General features: G+C 41.3%; 1 protein-coding gene and 1 long non-coding RNA gene across 2 annotated transcripts in view; one reads left to right on the top strand and one right to left on the bottom strand.

The window, feature by feature from the left end:
* The window catches only part of CR2 (complement C3d receptor 2), a 41,854-nt gene extending 24,496 nt beyond the window's left edge, over positions 1–17,358 (top strand). Inside the window, exons 15-31 of the mRNA XM_083444225.1 lie at positions 420–599; positions 1,900–2,082; positions 2,542–2,721; positions 3,635–3,817; positions 5,629–5,811; positions 5,979–6,164; positions 6,617–6,823; positions 6,994–7,176; positions 7,635–7,817; positions 7,985–8,170; positions 8,625–8,831; positions 10,550–10,732; positions 11,494–11,673; positions 12,373–12,402; positions 14,500–14,581; positions 15,421–15,515; positions 17,061–17,358. Coding sequence (XP_083300351.1) covers positions 420–599; positions 1,900–2,082; positions 2,542–2,721; positions 3,635–3,817; positions 5,629–5,811; positions 5,979–6,164; positions 6,617–6,823; positions 6,994–7,176; positions 7,635–7,817; positions 7,985–8,170; positions 8,625–8,831; positions 10,550–10,732; positions 11,494–11,673; positions 12,373–12,402; positions 14,500–14,581; positions 15,421–15,478 — 2,594 coding nt within the window. The 3' untranslated portion in view covers positions 15,479–15,515; positions 17,061–17,358. The remainder of the gene's footprint in view (positions 1–419; positions 600–1,899; positions 2,083–2,541; positions 2,722–3,634; positions 3,818–5,628; positions 5,812–5,978; positions 6,165–6,616; positions 6,824–6,993; positions 7,177–7,634; positions 7,818–7,984; positions 8,171–8,624; positions 8,832–10,549; positions 10,733–11,493; positions 11,674–12,372; positions 12,403–14,499; positions 14,582–15,420; positions 15,516–17,060) is intronic.
* On the bottom strand, positions 564–19,925 carry LOC310679436. The gene is made up of 3 exons (XR_014512260.1): positions 19,778–19,925; positions 2,984–3,046; positions 564–649 (listed from the first exon to the last, which is right to left on the bottom strand). It is a non-coding gene; the product is annotated as an uncharacterized lncRNA (long non-coding RNA).
* Positions 19,926–19,937: the final 12 nt, after the last annotated feature.

Here is a 19,937-nt window from a genome sequence, read left to right as displayed (position 1 = left end):
GTTGGACTTGCTTGGCAATTGCTTGCTTACATAGACAGTATCGCCACTCACAGGGATTGGATCAGAGTTTGCCCTTTTAGGAACTTCTAGCTTGTATTATCTCCAGTACTAATTTACTCTTGGGGCCTGCAGCTTACCACCCACAGCAATTCAGAGAAGAAGTCCACCGCTCTTGGGATTTCTGGTATGTCAGCCTCACTGAAACTTCACATTAGTAGAAAAACAGAACCATCTGCACTGCCCTAAATCTGGCACTGTGTTCAACTTTATGTCCTCTGTGATATACAGAGCAGCATCACCTCCAGCCACTAGTATAAGATAGTCTGCATTTGGAAGATGTAATCTGATACACAATCCCAGATGTTGTGACAGTTTTCATTTTTTAACTCCTTGATATACTTTACCCTCTCTTTTAACAGTGCAGTGCCCCCCACCTCAAGTGGTCGCTCACGGGAAATACAGCAGTCAGGAAGCAAAAGGTTTTACTAATGGGGGGTTTGTAGAATACACTTGCGATCCTGGATACAGCATTATAGGAGATGCCAGAATTTTTTGTACAGCATCTGGGTCTTGGAACTCCTCAGCGCCTAACTGCAAAGGTGAGTCAGCCTTTTTATTTCAAGCAGCATATGCAAATCATACGACGAGTCTGAAAACATTGGTAGGAAAGATATTTCATACATGACGCACTATATGTTTAAAAAAATAGTTCGCAGTGGAAGGAAATAAGAAAGTATAGCTAATTTATGACTTTATATGTCTACAAGTAGTGATTTGCTTTCTATAATAAACATTTGTCTCTTGGGGGAGCAGCTTCAGCAATCAGCTAATTGAATACAAAATTCAATGAAATGTGACAGATTTAGATGTATTTTCCTTGCTCCTACATTTCTTGAGAAGTCTCAGACTGCTCAAAGTTCTCCTAGCATGCTGGGGAAATGAAGTCTACCTCGTAGAAGCCTCTCTTTCCACTGTGTAAGCTACCAGAGAGATCAGAATTTGCATTTATGCTGAGGTGCAGGTCCATGGTGTTTTAGTATATAAAGGTAAACAGCATTGTTTGTAAGTATGGAATATGAACCCCCAAGCATAGACTTCCTCTGTACAGAGAAGCTGGAAGTTGCCTTGATGTTCAGCAGCAGTTCCAGTTGTTCCGACAGGACTGAGAATAATTCAGAAATATGTATGCAGAAATTGGGGGGGGGGCAGCCTTGTTTTCTGTCCACTGTAGCTGCTAATGTTGGTGATTTGCAAATAATGGGTTAGGGTTTTGTGAGCTCTGTGTATTCTTGTTGAATGACTGAAGTGTAGCCACGTCATTAACCCTCTTATCGTGTGTTGCATGCTTTTTCCCATCAGAAAATATCCTTCATATTTCGTATCAAAACTGTATATATTTCTCTCCCCCCCCCCCCCCCCACTGACATGTTTTATTGTTGCTTTGTTGGTATTGGTCCATTAAGTCACTGTTTGTTGGGGTGGGTGCTTTTGTGAGTATGCATTGCTGTTGTCCTTTTGCAAACCCACTATTCTTGTTGTTCTCTTACCATCCCTGTGGCTGTTTGAAGGGCAGTACCTAAAAAATTTCAAATTCTGCACTTCTGATTTCCATAGGGATGGCTGAAGTTTAAGTGGACAGCTATGGATGCATGCAACAACTACTGTTGTATGCACAACAAAGATCAAAAACACAAAGGGAAATAACAAGCACACAGCTAAAGTTGTTTAATACAGTAATGTTTGAAAACTGAAGTGAAGGCATTTTAAACCAAATTTAACCACACTATGCTATGATCTAAAGTAGGAAGCTGACTTCATATGTATGTTATTGTTGGATGTATCGCCTGTCTGTCTTGCTGAGGAACAAGATATTCTTCCCTTGTTGTTGTTGTTTTCCAGAGATACATTGCCCCTCACCTCCCAAGGTCCAGCATGGAAAGTACAGGGCTCTGGGATCAGAACAATATACCAGTGGAAAAATTGTAAAATACAGCTGTGAGCCTGGTTATGTGCTAATAGGAAGGGCAACTATATATTGCACAGCATCCGGTGTGTGGAGTCTCCCTGTCCCACGCTGTGAATGCAAGTATTCTGCTACACTGGATTTTCATTTTGGCTTTGTATAGGCTAACCAGTCAAAACAGATTTAAAATGCAAGTGAATGTTCATACAAGTACCTTATTTCTGCACTGAAAATTATAGCTCCAGTTAAGTCCTTAAGGGAAGGGCACCTCAAATATTGTGTGTGAGCCACATATATACAGCTCTGTTAATGGAACAAGGCCTGACCAATGGAGTGACCACTCTTTTCTTTTTTTGGGTCTCATTTCCTTGCTATTCCTAGGCAGTCCAAGCTGAGACTTTCTAACTCCAAAATGTATGTTGCACTATCTTGCTATTGATCCATAAAGAGCCTTATATAATAATATAAATTTTGAGCTTTACATTAAACGTATTAAGAAAACGGTTCTACAATATACTCCTTATTGCAGCTGACATACAATGTGTAGTCTACTAGCTACTTTATATTTTCCTTTGCAGTCACTGGCTGTGTAAGTCCAAAAATTCAGAATGGAAGAATAACAAGATCTAAAGGGCAAGTTAAGCCCACAGAGACAATTACATTTGAATGTGACCCTGGCTATATCCTGAAAGGCAACCATACAATTCAGTGCCAGTTTGACAGCACATGGGATTCTCCCACACCCATCTGTGTAAGGGGTAGGTACTAAGAACAACTTTGACTGGATTTCATTTTTCTGTGATAAGCAAAAAGCTTAGTTAAATCTGTTGAAGTCCTCCTTGGGAGTTTCCAGATATGAGCCACAAAACATACAAACTTATCTAACAAACTTATCTAACTTGACACACTCCCACAAAAGAAATCCCACTTACTTCCCTCCCAAATTAGGAATATGGGAAGCTGCCTTATATGGAGTCACACATTTGTGTTTCGGGGGGGGGGGGGCATTTCCATCCTTACCTGGAGAAGCCAGGGATCTTCTTCATGAAAGAAATGTTCTACAGTTCAGCTAAGGGCCTTCCCCTAAACACAAGAGGGGAAAACTCAGCAAGTTCTGTTTTTAATTGATTGAACTGAATTTTGAAATAGAAATCCAACCAATAATGATAGGCAATATCACTAGTAAAGGAAGGGAGATGCACTCAACCCTGGTTGGACAGAGACTGTGGGTGAGGGGTTCCTAGATCTGGGAACAACCACTAGTTGCTTCAGATGTCTTGTCTTTGCCCAGGCTTAACCTGACCCACAAGTTCGGAACCAACTTTCTGTGTTTTAATCCCCATATTCCTGTTCGCTGGCACTGGTGGCCTTTTTCACAGGGCACAGTACATGCTGCCTTAAAGGCAATAGTTCACACGAGTTCACACAATGGTGCCCTTTTAAAACAATGTCAGCACCTCTGAACCAGGAATACTCTCTCTGAACCTGGATCTCTGTGGACCTTTAATGGCTGACAGGAAGAGCTTCTGTATCATGGGACTTGGAAGAATCTAGCGTACTAGCTTAGCTCATTCCTATCTGCACATAGGAAGCAGTTATGATTCCTTGAGGTAAATGTTTTATTTATTTATTTTTACTTTTTTCTATCTTCCACTTTTGCTCTCTTGTCAGAAACTCGGTGTCAGCCACCTGCAAAGATTGAAAATGGGAATCACAGCCACCATGAATTATCAGTGTTTACTAGTGGAATGTCTGTGAATTACAGGTGCAAACCTGGCTACTTTCTTACTGGAGGGGCAACTGTTCACTGTACAGCATCTGGTACATGGTCTTCCTCTGCTCCTCACTGCAAAAGTAAGATTCTTGGCCATAGGTTTTATTGGGATGGCTCTAGGGGTGAAGGCTACAAAATTTAGAACTAGTGTTCACTCATGATTCTTCCTTTCTACACTGAAAACCATTGATTCAGACTCATTCTTATAGTAATGCTGCCTCAAACTGGAAGCACATATTTTGGAACTTTATCACACAGAGTTTTGTTTTGCATAGGATAATGGAGAGTGTGAGCTGTCTGTTAGGAAAGTCAAAGTCAGATTGGGAATTGGTGACATAACATGCTACCCAGAGCGTAGCACACAATGGTGCCCTTATAAAGAACCTCTGGAACAGAAATACTCGTTCTGAACCTGGATCTGCATGGCAGACATGGGTTGGAACAATAGTCCATAATAGTAGGAGAAGAGGGCTGGTACTCCTGTGATCTCAAACCATGATTAATGGGAAAATATGTCGCTTATGCTAGCTACAAAAACTAGAATCTACTATAATGAAGGAGTTGAAATACTCGGATCAAGAATTGGAAGGGTTTCTGCTTGCTTTGAGATAAGCTTGATGCTCATATAGTTTTGCTTTAGAATTGCAGTGTCCCCCTCCTCTGCCTATTCCAAATGGTGATCACAATGGCCATGGAGAAGCTCATTTTGCTACAGGAAGATACATCAATTACACCTGTGACCGTGGCTACTTGTTACGTGGCAAGGCTTCTAGTCAGTGTACAGCCTCTAGAGCTTGGTGTCAACCTTTACCCCAGTGTGAAGATTGGTATTTCCCTGCCTGCCCTTGTTGGCTAAAAACACAGAGCAAGTGATACTTGGGAATTCTCAGTTAGCATCATTATATCGACTTCTGGTTTTCTTTTCTTTTTGCAGTTATGCGTTGTCCACCGCCACCAAGCATTGCGCATGGAAAGAATATAGGAGAAGACCTCACCTATGGAAGTTCTGTAATATACATTTGTGATGCTGGTTATTCCCTCGAAGGAGAGCATCTGGTTACCTGTATTTTAGAAGGCTCCAACTCTGTGAACTGGACTAAACTTCCAAAATGCAAAGGTTATTTTCATTCAGTTGTATTTAGCTTTTCCAGATGAATAACAGTGCCACTATTAAAATATAGTAAAATAATAAAATGATTATAAAAAAGAGATAAAGCACTTAAAATGATAAAACACTCTTTTCCTTTCAGAAATTCAATGCCGGCCACCCCCAAGTATCCAAAATGGGATTCACAGCAATGAGGGATCATCAGTGTTCACCAATGGAATGTTTGTGAAATACACCTGTGAGCCTGGCTACTCACTTACTGGAGAGGGAACTATTTCTTGCACAACCTCTGGCACATGGAGTGCTCCTGCCCCGCACTGTGAAGGTATGTGTCTTGCTCATAGGCACTAGTGGCTTTTTTTCAGCAGGGACATAACATGCTACCCAGAGCGTAGCACACAATGGTGCCCTTATAAAGAACCTCTGGACCAGAAATACTTGTTCTGAACCTGGATCTACATGGCAGACATGGGTTGGAACAACAGTCCATAATAGTAGGAGAAGAGGGCTGGTACTCCTGTGATCTCAAACCATGATTAATGGGAGAATATGTCGCTTATGCTAGCTACAAAAACTAGAATCTACTATAGTGAAGGATTTGTAATACTCGGATGAGGAACTGGGAGGGTTTCTACTTGCTTTGAGATAAGCTTGATGCTGATATAGTTTTGCTTTAGAATTGCAGTGTCCCCCTCCTCTGCCTATTCCAAATGGTGATCACAGTGGCCATGGAGAAGCTCATTTTGCTACAGGAGGATACGTTTTCTGGTTTTCTTTTTGCAGTAATGCGTTGTCCACCACCACCAAGCATTGCGCATGGAAAGAATATAGGAGAAGACCTCACCTATGGGAGTTCTGTAATATACATTTGTGATGCCGGTTATTCCCTCGAAGGAGAGTATCTGGTTACCTGTATTTTAGAAGGCTCCAACTCTGTGAACTGGACTAAACTTCCAAAATGCAAAGGTTATTTTCATTCAGTTGTACAACCACTGACCCTGGTCCATAGATGTGCACATGACTCTGTGCAATTTTGTAGCCCTTGTAGTTAATGCACGTCTGCCTAAAGCGCAGTTGTCCTGGCTTAGGTCTTAGCTCTGATGATAGTTCTGCATTGAAACATTTCTCCACAGGGTGCCCTGCACCTCAAGCGATTGCCAATGGGGAACGTGACTCTGAAAGTCTGGAAGATTTTCCTTACGGCTCCTCTGTGACGTATCGTTGTGACCCTGACTACTTTCTTACTGGAGCTGCGACAATACACTGTCTGTCTTCTGGAACATGGGATCAATCTGTTCCTCATTGTAAAAGCAGACAACGTAGGTGGCAATATATTTAGCTTTTCCAGATGAATAACAGTGCTACCATCAAAATATAATAAAATGATTATAAAAAGGGATAAAGCACTTAAAATGATAAACAAGCAAAACCATTTGATATGGAGCAGAACAGTTCTAATTCTGAATAAAAAAGTTATGGGACCCACAAAATACAATATTTTTAAATGTCAAAGGGTAAAGAAGTGCATTTTCAGTATGTGGCGAAAGCTATACATTAAAGATATTAGGCAAACATTTCTGGGGAGTGTTTCTCTCTAGCCATGCTCAAACCCCTCCCCCCAATATTGTCACAATTACTTGCCCCCACATCTATTTGTAATGGAAATGAGAAAACAAGTGCACTGAATTAGGTCAATCGAGATACTATCTGCATATAGGAAACTATTATGATTCCTTGAGTTGAAGAATCTTTCTTATTCATTTTCTGCCAGATTCCACTTCTATTCCTCTGTCAGAGATTCAGTGCCAGCAACCCACAAAAATCGAAAATGGGGATCACAGCCACCAGGAATTGTCAGTGTTTACCAGTGGAATGTCTGTGAATTACACATGTGAGCCTGGCTACTCTCTACATGGAGAGACAACAGTTTATTGCACCCCATCTGGCAAATGGTCTGCCCCTGCTCCTCACTGCAAAAGTAGGTTTCTGGATTGCAGTACACGAGATATAGGGTGGCACAGTATTCTTTACAAGCCGATGGAGAAGAGATCCAAACTGTATACATGTAGAAAACATGAAGTACACTAAGATGATGGGAGAATAACTTTGAATGGTCTTGACATTGTAACTACACTCTTTTCCTTTCAGAAATTCAATGCCGGCCACCCCCAAGTATCCAAAATGGGATTCACAGCAATGAGGGATCATCAGTGTTCACCAATGGAATGTTTGTGAAATACACCTGTGAGCCTGGCTACTCACTTACTGGAGAGGGAACTATTTCTTGCACAACCTCTGGCACATGGAGTGCTCCTGCCCCGCACTGTGAAGGTATGTGTCTTGCTCATAGGCACTAGTGGCTTTTTTTCAGCAGGGACATAACATGCTACCCAGAGCGTAGCACACAATGGTGCCCTTATAAAGAACCTCTGGACCAGAAATACTTGTTCTGAACCTGGATCTACATGGCAGACATGGGTTGGAACAACAGTCCATAATAGTAGGAGAAGAGGGCTGGTACTCCTGTGATCTCAAACCATGATTAATGGGAGAATATGTCGCTTATGCTAGCTACAAAAACTAGAATCTACTATAGTGAAGGATTTGTAATACTCGGATGAGGAACTGGGAGGGTTTCTACTTGCTTTGAGATAAGCTTGATGCTGATATAGTTTTGCTTTAGAATTGCAGTGTCCCCCTCCTCTGCCTATTCCAAATGGTGATCACAGTGGCCATGGAGAAGCTCATTTTGCTACAGGAGGATACGTTTTCTGGTTTTCTTTTTGCAGTAATGCGTTGTCCACCACCACCAAGCATTGCGCATGGAAAGAATATAGGAGAAGACCTCACCTATGGGAGTTCTGTAATATACATTTGTGATGCCGGTTATTCCCTCGAAGGAGAGTATCTGGTTACCTGTATTTTAGAAGGCTCCAACTCTGTGAACTGGACTAAACTTCCAAAATGCAAAGGTTATTTTCATTCAGTTGTACAACCACTGACCCTGGTCCATAGATGTGCACATGATGCTGTACAATTTTGTAGCCCTTGTAGTTAATGCACGTCTGCCTAAAGCGCAGTTGTCCTGGCTTAGGTCTTAGCTCTGATGATAGTTCTGCATTGAAACATTTCTCCACAGGGTGCCCTGCACCTCAAGCGATTGCCAATGGGGAACGTGACTCTGAAAGTCTGGAAGATTTTCCTTACGGCTCCTCTGTGACGTATCGTTGTGACCCTGACTACTTTCTTACTGGAGCTGCGACAATACACTGTCTGTCTTCTGGAACATGGGATCAATCTGTTCCTCATTGTAAAAGCAGACAACGTAGGTGGCAATATATTTAGCTTTTCCAGATGAATAACAGTGCTACCATCAAAATATAATAAAATGATTATAAAAAGGGATAAAGCACTTAAAATGATAAAACAAGCAAAACAATTTGATACGGAGCAGAACAGCTCTAATTCTGAATAAAAAATGTTATGGGACCCACAAAATACAATATTTTTAAATGTCAAAGGGTAAAGAAGTGCATTTTCAGCATGTGGCGAAAGCTATACATTAAAGATATTAAGCAAACATTTGTGGGGAGAGTTTCTCTCTATCCACGCTCAAACCCCTCCCCCCAATATTGTCACAATTACTTGCCCCCACATCTATTTGTAATGGAAATGAGAAAACAAGTGTACTGAATTAGGTCATTTGAGATACTATTTGCATATAGGAAACTATTATGATTCCTTGAGTTGAAGAATCTTTCTTATTTATTTTCTGCTAGATTCCACTTCTATTCCTCTGTCAGAGATTCAGTGCCAGCCTCCCACAAAAATCCAAAATGGGGATCACAGCCACCAGGAATTGTCAGTGTTTACCAGTGGAATGTCTGTGAATTACACATGTGAGCCTGGCTACTCTCTGCATGGAGAGACAACAGTTTATTGCACCCCATCTGGCAAATGGTCTGCCCCTGCTCCTCACTGCAAAAGTAGGTTTCTGGATTTCAGTATCTTTCCGAATGGTTCAAAGAGTGCAAGCATCTAAATTTTGTTTCGCTCTTTACCTGTTCATTGGAAAAATTTTGATTCAGACACATTCTTACGTCAATGCTTCCTGAAACTGGAAGGACATATTTTGGAACTGTATCACACAGAGTTTTGTTTTGCATAGGATAACTGAGGGTGTGAGCTGTCCGTTAGGAAAGAGAAAGCCAGAATGGCAAGTGGTGAAAGCAACTGCTTGCTTTATCAGTGGAAGTCCCGCCAAGACCAGTGTGTTGGACAATGCCTCCACAAGAGTTCAGCCAGATTAACAAAGGTTACATCTTGGGAGGCTGCTGTATGATTTAATGCCCTTCTGAAAATGTTTATGGGTCCTGGAACAATTTATGCAATGCCAGGGGTGCCTGTGACTGAAACCCTAAATTACTAACGTCAATACTCAGAACATATTATTGACTGTACTGCCGTGGGTGCTGGTACTAAATTAAAGCATGTTTAATTTAAGCATAATTTAATTTAATTAAAGCAACAGCTATCCTTCTGATTTTTCAGGCCTATTATGTTAGGCTTCTCCACTTAATTATTTATTAAAAGTATAAAAATAATTACTAGTACAGCTATTGAATACACAAGAAAAGGAAAAATTTTAAAGGCTCACACCGAACTACTGCACAATTTAAAGACTGGACTCCTTACTTAGTTACTATATTCTGAAATTATTTTATTATGTATATTACCAACCAAAGAGTTTATTGTATTAACCAAAGGCCATTGCAATTTGCCAAACAGCAAACCATAACATACAGCATACAACAATTACATAATGCAGGGCATCAAGGATTTCAAGGAAGGTAGTAGGAGTTCATACCTAGCTTAACTTCTGTTAGACCTCTGAATCCCCAGTGCAACTTATTGCAATATTGTCTAGCTCTCGCTCTCTAAATCTTTCTTGAACCCAGAGCGTAAGGTATCACTTTATGTGTCACAAATCTGTTAGCATCACACAAAAGAAAGTGAACCATTTTTGCCATAGGAAACCTGCTTCCAGGAATTCCAGCAAGAGTTTCAGTAATCGGTCTCTTGGATCCCTGTACAAAAAGCAGATTAACAAGTAATGAGTGATGCCTTCCACCTGTGCTTGGCCACAGACTGTCGTCATATGGGAACCCCCCCCCCCAAGACCACCATGGGCATCACCTGGAACTTGAGCTCCATTTTTTAAGGCAGTAGGCATGAGTTTGGGCAAATACCATGCTCCGAAATGTTCCATTCATTTTCCCAAATGAGAACCATGGCAAGAATTTGGTGTTATGTACTGAAGTTATCACCCTGGGCCTGCAGAGGGATACTGTAGATTGTTTTCACTCAGGTCCACATATGCAAATAAGGGATTGAAAGTGACATTCAGTGATTGGATAGTTACAGAAAGCTGTTACGTTGTAGTGGAGCTCTATATAAGCAGGCTGGCTGAACCCTTCAGTTCAGTTCTGTTCTGGCCCGTGAATAAACAAGTGCTGTTTGAAGAATTGCTGTGTCATCTGATATGTTCACCCACAACTTAACTTTTGGAATTCCTGATTAAATGTAAATCCCTTCTGGATTCTGTCCAGAAGGTTATGTATAATAGTGTTGTAGATATTTTCTCCCTCACTGGCTGACTGACTGACTAGTGCAGAGGAACATGATTTTCTATTTCTCTTTTCAGTGATACAGTGCCCCTCGCCTCCAAATGTCCAGCATGGAAATTACAGTGCACCAGAATCAATACAATATACCAATGGAAAATCTGTAAATTACAGCTGTCAACCTGGTTATGTACTAATAGGGGAGGCAACACTGAATTGCACAGCATCTGGTGTGTGGAGTCTTCCTGTCCCACACTGTGAAGGTAAGTGTGTATATAATTCCTCCACAGCCATAAAGGACCCTAGCTGCCACTGCTGGCCAGCAGTATTTATCCAGTTTATCAAACTGTCTTCCTTTTCTGAGGTCCTCTCAGAAAAGCTGCTATTGCAACTCTAATTACAAGAACAAGCCTGATGAGCATTCCAGGTAGCTACTTCTCCAAATCCCAAATTATTTCCAGATTAAGTTCCTACTGCCAAAATAAGGAGGGTTTGAAATTTGCAGGCCCCAATACTGTAAGACGCATGATCAGTGTTTTGTACTCCAATATGCTTTAAAAGAAGATGGCTATAGATGACTTGGACAAGTGAGCCAAGCCATGCACTCTAGAGGAAGAGAAAAAAAGGGTTTTCTACAGTTTTTCTAAACTCACAATATATTACAGTGGTACCTCGGTTTACAAACTTAATCCGTTCCAGAAGTCCGTTATTAAACCGAAACCATTCTTAAACTGAAGCATGCTTTCCCTAATGAGGCCTCCTGCCGCCAGTGCCCTTCCACCGTTCGGCTTCCGTTCTTAGACCGAAGTAAAGTTCTCAAACAGGGACACTATTTCCAGTTTTGTGAAGTTCGTAAACTGAATCGTTCTTAAACCAGACTGTTCTTAAACTGAGGTACCACTGAATTAAGTTTATCAGTCACAGGAGCCAAAGTAAATTATCAAAAAGTATTTGTAAATTTTAGATAATTCCCATCATCACCTCTTTTTCCTGATATGCCATTTTCATTATCTTTGAATTTCAGCAGTAGGCTGTATCCTCCCACAGATTTCTGGTGGCAAGAAGGAAAACTCAGAAATTGTGATTCAGATTGGAGCTAATGTGACTCTGGAATGTGAGGATGGTTATGCCTTGAAAGGCAGTTCTCGTGTTCAGTGTCAGCCTGATTTTACATGGGATCCTCCTGTGCCAGTTTGTAATCAAGGTGAGCAACGGAAAGGAAGGGTTTCTGTAGATGACGAATTTGAATTTCGTTGAAGTTTGTATTGATGGAAAGATTTGTATTGCCATCCAGCAAGTGAATTTAGAAAATACCATCAAAAGCTAATGGCATTATTCCACAATAAAGCCCTGTCTTGATTTCCTCTGGGCACCACAAGTGGCACATACATCAAGAATATACTTCATGTCTGGAGAGAATGGGAGGGCTGGTAGGCCTGAAACACATCTGTTCTCCTTTACTGAGCTACTGCACAGTCCACAGCTAAAAAGGCTAGAGGCAAAATGATACCAAGCTGCCGGGGAGGGGCAGAAGGATAGTATATTTCCTATAGTATTTCTTACTGATTTGGTAGACTTGTTAAACTTGCCAAAGTCTGATCATGCTTGATTTGATCATTAGTGACATAATAATAGTGAATTGGCATATTAAGAGACCATTGATCAATTGACTGGCATATGGACATTTATTAAGTTTCCTAAGGTGAATATATTTCCTCAGTAATAAAAAAACCTATGCATTGCTTGACAATTACTAGTGCCATTGTTACATCCCCCAACATATTTACTTTAAGTTTTATGTGATAGATAAAGCAGTTTCTTAATTATAAAACTATATGCTTAGAAAGCTTTCACTCAATGTTTCTTGATCAGCTCATTCCTTATGTTTAATTTTGCACTTTAGGTTTTTATATCTCCGTAGCCACAGGCATTGGTAAGTAACTTCCAGAGAATTCCATCTGATTCTTTATAAATGTAGGATGCTACAACTCCACAAAACATACATAGAATGGCTTGAGCCTATTAGTGCCAGTGATGGCTGATGGCTCATTGGGACTGGTAGGGTGAAAGGCAGAGAGGCCAACAGTAGGTGGAGTCAGAGCCAATGAGAGGCTGAACCCCGTTTTGTCCTCATCCTCCTCACTACTGAATTCTATGAACATGGAGGAGGAGGAGGCTGATAACTGCTGCCACCTCCTGTAAGAACGCAGGCAGACAGGGGCCAGCTAAGGGTAGACTGAGATTGGTGGGGCAATACCCCATTTTCCTTAATGGTCCAGCCTTTGCTAATTTTCTGTCTCATAGTTTAGCACATATTTTCCAGAATCATCTATACTAATAACAAACTCAGGTGCTGCATTGTGACAGCAATGGAGGCAATGCAGGATTACTGAGAAACGAGAAGAGGTGGTAGCAGCATGCTTGGCTGGCAAAACATCAAGATAGCAGGTAGAAAAGAAACATTTAGGAGAGTACACTAATATGGGGTGCACTATTACTTACATTTGAGAGATATGGGATGGGGGATTTTTGGTTTGTTTTTGTTCTTATTTTCATTATGCAATTTGTGTTTTTAATATTGTAATTTTATGTTGTGAACCACCCTGAGATCTACAGATGAAGGGTGGTATACAATTTTAACAACAGCAGCAGCAATGATGATGGACTGGCATCTGAAGCAGTGTATTTGGAAGGGGACAACTCCACTTCCACTACCACAGGAATGTTGTGTCCCTATTCCCTCTCATTGTTATATATTACTTCAAATACAAATGTATTAAGTATTTTAAATGTATTTTATTCTACTCTAGCAACAGGCTCAGAGAAGTATTTTATCCTCACAATAACTCAGTGAGGTACTGAGAAGTATTTTATCCTCACAATAACTCAGTGAGGTACTTTAACATGACAGAGTAATTTGACTGAAGTTACTCAAACCTGAAGTTCCCTTTCCAAATCCAACCCTCTTAACACCCCATTCCCTACTATGCTGGCTCTCAGATAAGAAATACAGAAGATATGCAAAGATCACCACCACCATGTCTTACACATTTGAGTACAATTATAAGAGCTGTTTTAGGTTTCCATTAAAAACAACCTGGAGGAAGCTTAGATGGCCACTTTTATTATTCAGCTATTTTGTCAGGAACAGAGTCAAAACATGCCATGACTCAAGAGCAGGTATGTTGCATTGGATTGCCTTATCTCCCTTTCAATCTAATCCTAAATGGTTATATTCAGTATTCTAGGTAAACTAGGATTTCAACTTGTTTAAAAATATGTAATTTAATCTAGAATTTAAATGAACATTTCTCAAAACCCAAAAACATTTGTGTAAATATCAAAATTTACGAGAGTGCACTCATTCATATTCATAAATCTCATATATAGCTCAGGATTCAAGAAACTGTAATTAGCTCATAAGGTAAAGGTAAAGGGACCCCTGACCATTAGGTCCAGTTGTGACCGACTCTAGGGTTGCGGTGCTTCATCTTGCTTCTGGGTCATGTGGCCAGTGTGACTAAGCCGCTTCTGGCGAACCAGAGCAGTGCATAGAAACGCCGTTTACCTTCACGCCGGTGCAGTACCTATTTATCTACTAGCACTTTGATGTGCTTTCGAACTGCTAGGTTGGCAGGAGCAGGGACCAAGCAACGGGAGCTCACCCCATCGTGGGGATTCGAACCGCTGACCTTCTGATCGGCAAGTCCTAGGCTCTGTGGTTTAACCCACAGCGCCACCCGCGTCCTTGGAATTAGCTCATAGCTGTCTTCAAATAAAGGTTGCAGAATTATTGACTATGAAATTAGAAAGATGTTTTGTCATGGATATAAAAATGAAAACCATGCCGATTAATGGGTTAATTTTTAGAATGTTTCTTTTGGATTCTGTAGTGTAAATGATTTCTGATGAATTATTGTAGTATTTTTATTAAAGAACTTTTTGTTTGTTTTCCAAAATATTATGGTTTTATAATGTTACTATTAGGAATTACGGGATACAAACATTATTCATTCTTTGGTTTCAACAGGCTCTCTGGTTGGCGCCTTGCTGCTTTTGGTTATTGCTGGTGTTTTCTGTGTAATTGTAATTGTTTTGAAGCGGAACAAAGCGTAAGACACATTATTTTTATGACTTATTTGTATTACTTGGTACTAAGTTACACACATTTGCAGACCAATCCGTCTCCCAAGCCCTGCACAAAAGTACAAGCGGTGTCTTTTAGCTCTACCAAGACAAAAGCCATAGCCTTTTACACAAATGCAAATGCATCATTTGCCTTCTGTTTTGGGAGAATGGCCATGGGGTGATATCAGCCATCCTTTACCGTAGGCATCCCCAACCTTCAGCCCTCCAGATGTTTTGGACTACAATTCCCATCATCCCTGACCACTGGTCCTGTTAGCTAGGGATCATGGGAGTTGTAGGCCAAAACACCTGGAGGGCCACAGGTTGGGGATGCCTGCTGTACCTGGTGCCCTCCATGTGTTTTGGGCAATAACTTGCATCAACCCACCTGCTTCATCAGATTGTTCATTTCTTTTGCACTGTAATGAAAGGAACATTGGCTATCTCTTTAAAATTTTCTTTTTCTGTAAGATATGTTTTTAAATAGAACCCCCATTTACAGGGCATGCCAAGATTGCACACTTCTGTAAATTTACACTGATCTTTCAGTAGTTTGAAGAATTAGTTATCTTGGCAAACAGCCACATCTCCATGTTGGGAAAGATAATGGGGTTAGAAGAATCTGAGGAAAGGATAATCTGTGCGGCAAAAATCACCTCCCTCCCTCCTGCCCCATCTCCAGCTGGATTGTCCTGTGAACAGAGTTCCACTCACAGGAACTCTAGATCCCAGGCATTGTTTTAAAAACCATTTTAGTTTATTTATTTGAATCCTGAACTCTTCTACTTGATTCTTTAATACTGTTTTCTTCCTATTTCCTAAGTAAATATACGCCTGCAAGCAACAGAATATATGAAAGTCCAGACCTTCAAGTAGCATGATCCAACTCTGAAAAAGGCTTCGTTTTTGCAGTAATAGGTAATACTTTGATTTAGATAATTTTGTCCACATTCAAAATGTCCCAGTTGAATGTTAAAAAGGAGACCCTGAGTCCAATGCTAAAAAAAAAGGGTGGGGAAACTATGATCCTCTAGATATTGCTGTATTACACTTCCATCTTCCCTGACCATTGACTAAGACAACTGGGGCTGATGGAATTCAACATCCTCTGGAAGGCCACAGGTTCCTCACAACAGCTGAATCCCTTCTCTCCCCCAGCCCCCGATAAAGGTAAAGGTAAAGGAACCCTGACCATTAGGTCCAGTCGTGACCGACTCTGGGGTTCCGCGCTCATCTCGCTCTATAGGCCGAGGGAGCCGGCGTTTGTCTGCAGACAGCTTCCGGGTCATGTGGCCAGCATGACTAAGCCACTTCTGGTGAAGCAGAGCAGCACACGGAAACGCCGTTTACCTTCCCACCGGAGCGGTACCTATTTATCTACTTGCACTTTGACGTGCTTTCGAACTGCTAGGTTGGCAGGAGCAGAGACCGAACAACAGGAGCTCACCCCGTCACGGGGATTCGAACCGCCGACCTTCTGATCGGCAAGTCCTAGGCTCTGTGGTTTAACCCACAGTGCCACCCGTGTCCCATCCCCCGATAATACGCCTTTATTTCTTATATATGCATGTAATGCATGCAGTAATAGATAACTAGCTATGGATTACAAGATGTACCAATATCTGAATCTTCTGATATTGCCCCCCGTTCTAAAGATAACTGTATGCAGCAAGATAAAATGTATGTATGTATGTATGTATGTATGTATGTATGTATATGTATGTATTTATTTTCTTGCATTCATATCCTTCCTTTTGTCCTTCATGGAATCCTAAGGTGGCATACACATGGTTGCAAGATGGTCACCTGTTGAGGCATTGACAATACTCAGCAGGGCCATCTTAAGTATATCTGGTGCCGTGGTGCAAAAATCCCTCTAGCGCCCCCCCCCCCAGTTTCCCAGAGTTGCCAACCTTTATACGGCGCTGCCGGCAGCTTTGCGGGCAGCGGCTGGAGGGCGGCTCCTCCAGCAGGCAAGAGGCGGAGGCTCTGGTCATGGCGCTGCTTCAGCGAAGCGGGCGAGGGCAGCGAGCTGATGCTGGGAGGCGCTGCACCCATCCTCCGCCTCTTCTCTGGTGCCCGTGCCACTGTGGCCACGGCAGGCGGAGGCTCCAGGTCTGGCGCCCTCCAGAACTTGGCACCCTGTACCACTTGCCTCTATGGGCAAGACGCCTCTGCTACTCAGACCTGCTAAATAGTGGCCCCATGTCCCTTCAGACCTGGGACTCTTTGTTTGGATTACCCATCATCATTCCTTGCTACTGTTCATGTGGCACTTACTCCAGGATTTAGGAGGTCTCTCACTGAGAAGGAATTCTGAACCAACCAGATTTAGCTTCATGAATACATTAGCAGTTAGAATCATCAAGGTGAACATGTGCCTGGATGAAATAGTGCAAATTCACTGTACATAAAAGGAACATTTACTGACTACTGCTACTGTTTTTCTCACCTAAATTACAGGTGAAAGTAACTGGATGAACAGATGCCGACAAATATACCTGCTTCTTTGGACCACTTGACACAATCACTGCTTGGAAAGTGAAAACAAATATTTTGCCACATGCAGAAGAGGAACACATTCATGTTTCAGTTTTTGCACTGCCCCTTTCAGATAGAAATAATCGCTGTGGTTTTGATATGTTAACTTTTTTTGTATTTTCAAAATATATAATATTACTTGTAAGCTACCTTGTAGGATTAATATTCTGAAAGATCAGAAATAAATAATTGTTATAAATAAAATTAAATTTAAAAATTATGTATTTTGTTCTTAATTCACAGCCAACTTGCATTTGACATAATTGACTTATTGCAGCAGGTACTGAAATTCTTTGACAGTTGTGGCTGTTTTCATTAAACAGCTGCATAAATGGAGCCAACGCCTGCAAGAGAAGTTTGGCTTGGAAACGTTTCAGAGATATCACTGGTCTACTCAATGAATTCATTCTACAGATGTGGACAGTACACCATCCTATATGTATACCTTCAAATCATCCACAGCTTTAACCCTGGCATTGAAAACAAGTTTCATGAGTGAAACAAATATTGCAGTCTTATGTTAACTTACTTGATATTGATATGCATTGAACTGAGTGGGTTTTGCTTCTGGGTAAACAGATTTACCCAGAAACTAGTGGAGTAGCATTTCAGTTTCCCAATGCATTCTGTAGCAAACCTGAAAAACTATAATACACCAGCAAAAAAAATGGAGACTCTAAATAAAGCTACCATGCTGAATAATATTAGAAACCTGGTCGTCAGATCCTATAAATTCATAGCTCTTTATAAAAAAGATCCTTTAGTTTTCAACTACTTACTGCCCTCTGCCTATTTGCCATTAGTTGGGGGTAGGTCATACCAATCACACTAGCTCTCACTTATTTGGATGCAATATTCTTGTGTGCTCTATGTGGTGCATTAACTTTGTTTCTGTCAGCTTTTGGCCTAACTGGTTCTCTCCCCACCACTCTCTTCTCTTTGTACTAGTGAGGCATCTGATCAAAGATCTGTATTTTAAAATAAGCTTAAAAATATATTTGTAGATGCTTGCTCCAAATGCTTGCTCCAAATGCTTGCTCCAGGCCAGGCAGAAACCACCTGGCTGAGAGTCTTTTTGTTTATTCTCCTGAACAAGGGCCCCTCATTGATTTGTTGCAGTACCTCAAAGTTGTAAAAAGGAGCAAAAGCTGGGAACAAAGGTCATACAATTTACAGAATACAATCCAAGCTGCAAAAACATTAATTAGAGTTGGTAAATAATGCCTCCCATCAAACATCTTCTCAAGGTTTAAGGTATCCTGAGAAGGTTAAAAGGCAAAGAGCTAAAAGCAACAACAGCTGCTGCCTGGTGAGGAAGAGAAACTGCTCTGAGGTTGTTTTTGGTCATTTTAGAAACTTGATTTTTAATAAGTTCTTCCCTTCTAAAAATCAATCTATATATATGTACTGACTTTAATGTAACTATACAAAAGAATGTAGAAAGTAAGAGATGTTAGATTCTTATGTTAGATTCTTATTTCATTGATGGTGTGTGAGAAGGTGAACCCAAGACCTCTGTTTATATGACAAAATTTGAAACCATGAGCCATCTGTTTTAGCCATTTGCCCCTGTTGCCAAGGGCAGAAGAGCAAAGAGCAGAAGAGCAAAGGGCATAGGGTGATCTGATATTTAAGACGCCTTGTCAAGGCAAATGTAAGATATTGATAGAAGGAAATATAGCTCTTTGTCTCCCATAAAAGGTAATAGGAAATGGGTGTATCATTTATGATTGGTTCTAGCAAACAGCCAATAGGAATTTCAACCAGGCTGATTGGACAGAGGCAGCCAAAGGAGGAGTAAGGAGGCTGGGCTGAGGGAATATAAGTGCTGGCCACCAGGGCTGGGGTGGTGCAGAGCTTTTGGTAAATATACCACTGTGCCAATCATTTATTTGTCTGACAAATAAATTATTATTTTAATTTCTCTATTGCTGCGTTGAATATTTCATTCCAGCTAAGCGTTAACCACAAGCAGGGTGCTACACTAGGGTATGTGTGGCCCACCAAAGCTTATGCCACAAAATATGTGTTAGTCATAAAAATGCCACAGGATTCCTTAGATGTATTTTGTAAATAAACTTGTAACAAAAGATGAACTGCAATACTCATTGATTAAAATAGCCTGATAGGGCCTGTGGCTAGCACATAAAAATTCTTATAAAAAGTTATTATTATTTTTTTTTTAAAAAAAGCCTGCAAACACACCGTTTGCTGCTCCAAGAACATAAAAGTTGTGCCCCAGTCTGTCCACCAGACCATGTTATAGAACTACAACTCCCATGATTCCTGATTAATGGCCATGCTGGTCAGGGCTGATGGGAGGTCTCACCCCACACCATCAGGAAGGCCAAGGCTTCCTTTCAACTGTCACCTTATTTTCCTTGCTGCCGCTACCTGATGCCTTTCGTTTCTCAACCTGTCTAATACTTAGGGTTGCCATATGTCCAGAACCCCCCGGAAATAGCCAGTATTCTGTCCTTGTGAATGGCCTGCGGGCGGAAATCGCTGAAATGTCCATGAAAATCCGGAGATAATGCAGCCCATATCGGTAGTGTAGATCTGGGCGATTTTCACACACACCAAAAAATCGCCCAAAAAAGCTAAACAACTTGGCCAAAAAAAAAAAAAAGCTCAACCACCTTTGTGTCCGGATTTTCTCGCCTTCACTGTAGCCTGGGAAACAGGTGGGCGGAGCAAAGGGGGCACAACCCTTAGCCAAGCCGCCCACCTCTCCTATCCCACCCAATCGTAGCGCGCTCTCGGGCGGGGGCGGCGCCTCCTGCCGCGCCCAACTCCGAG

The sequence above is a fragment of the Podarcis tiliguerta genome (genome assembly GCF_965153285.1).
Source record: "Podarcis tiliguerta genome assembly, chromosome: 6".
Classification (NCBI taxonomy): Eukaryota; Metazoa; Chordata; class Lepidosauria; order Squamata; family Lacertidae; genus Podarcis; species Podarcis tiliguerta.
This window is presented reverse-complemented; position numbering and strand designations above follow the sequence as displayed.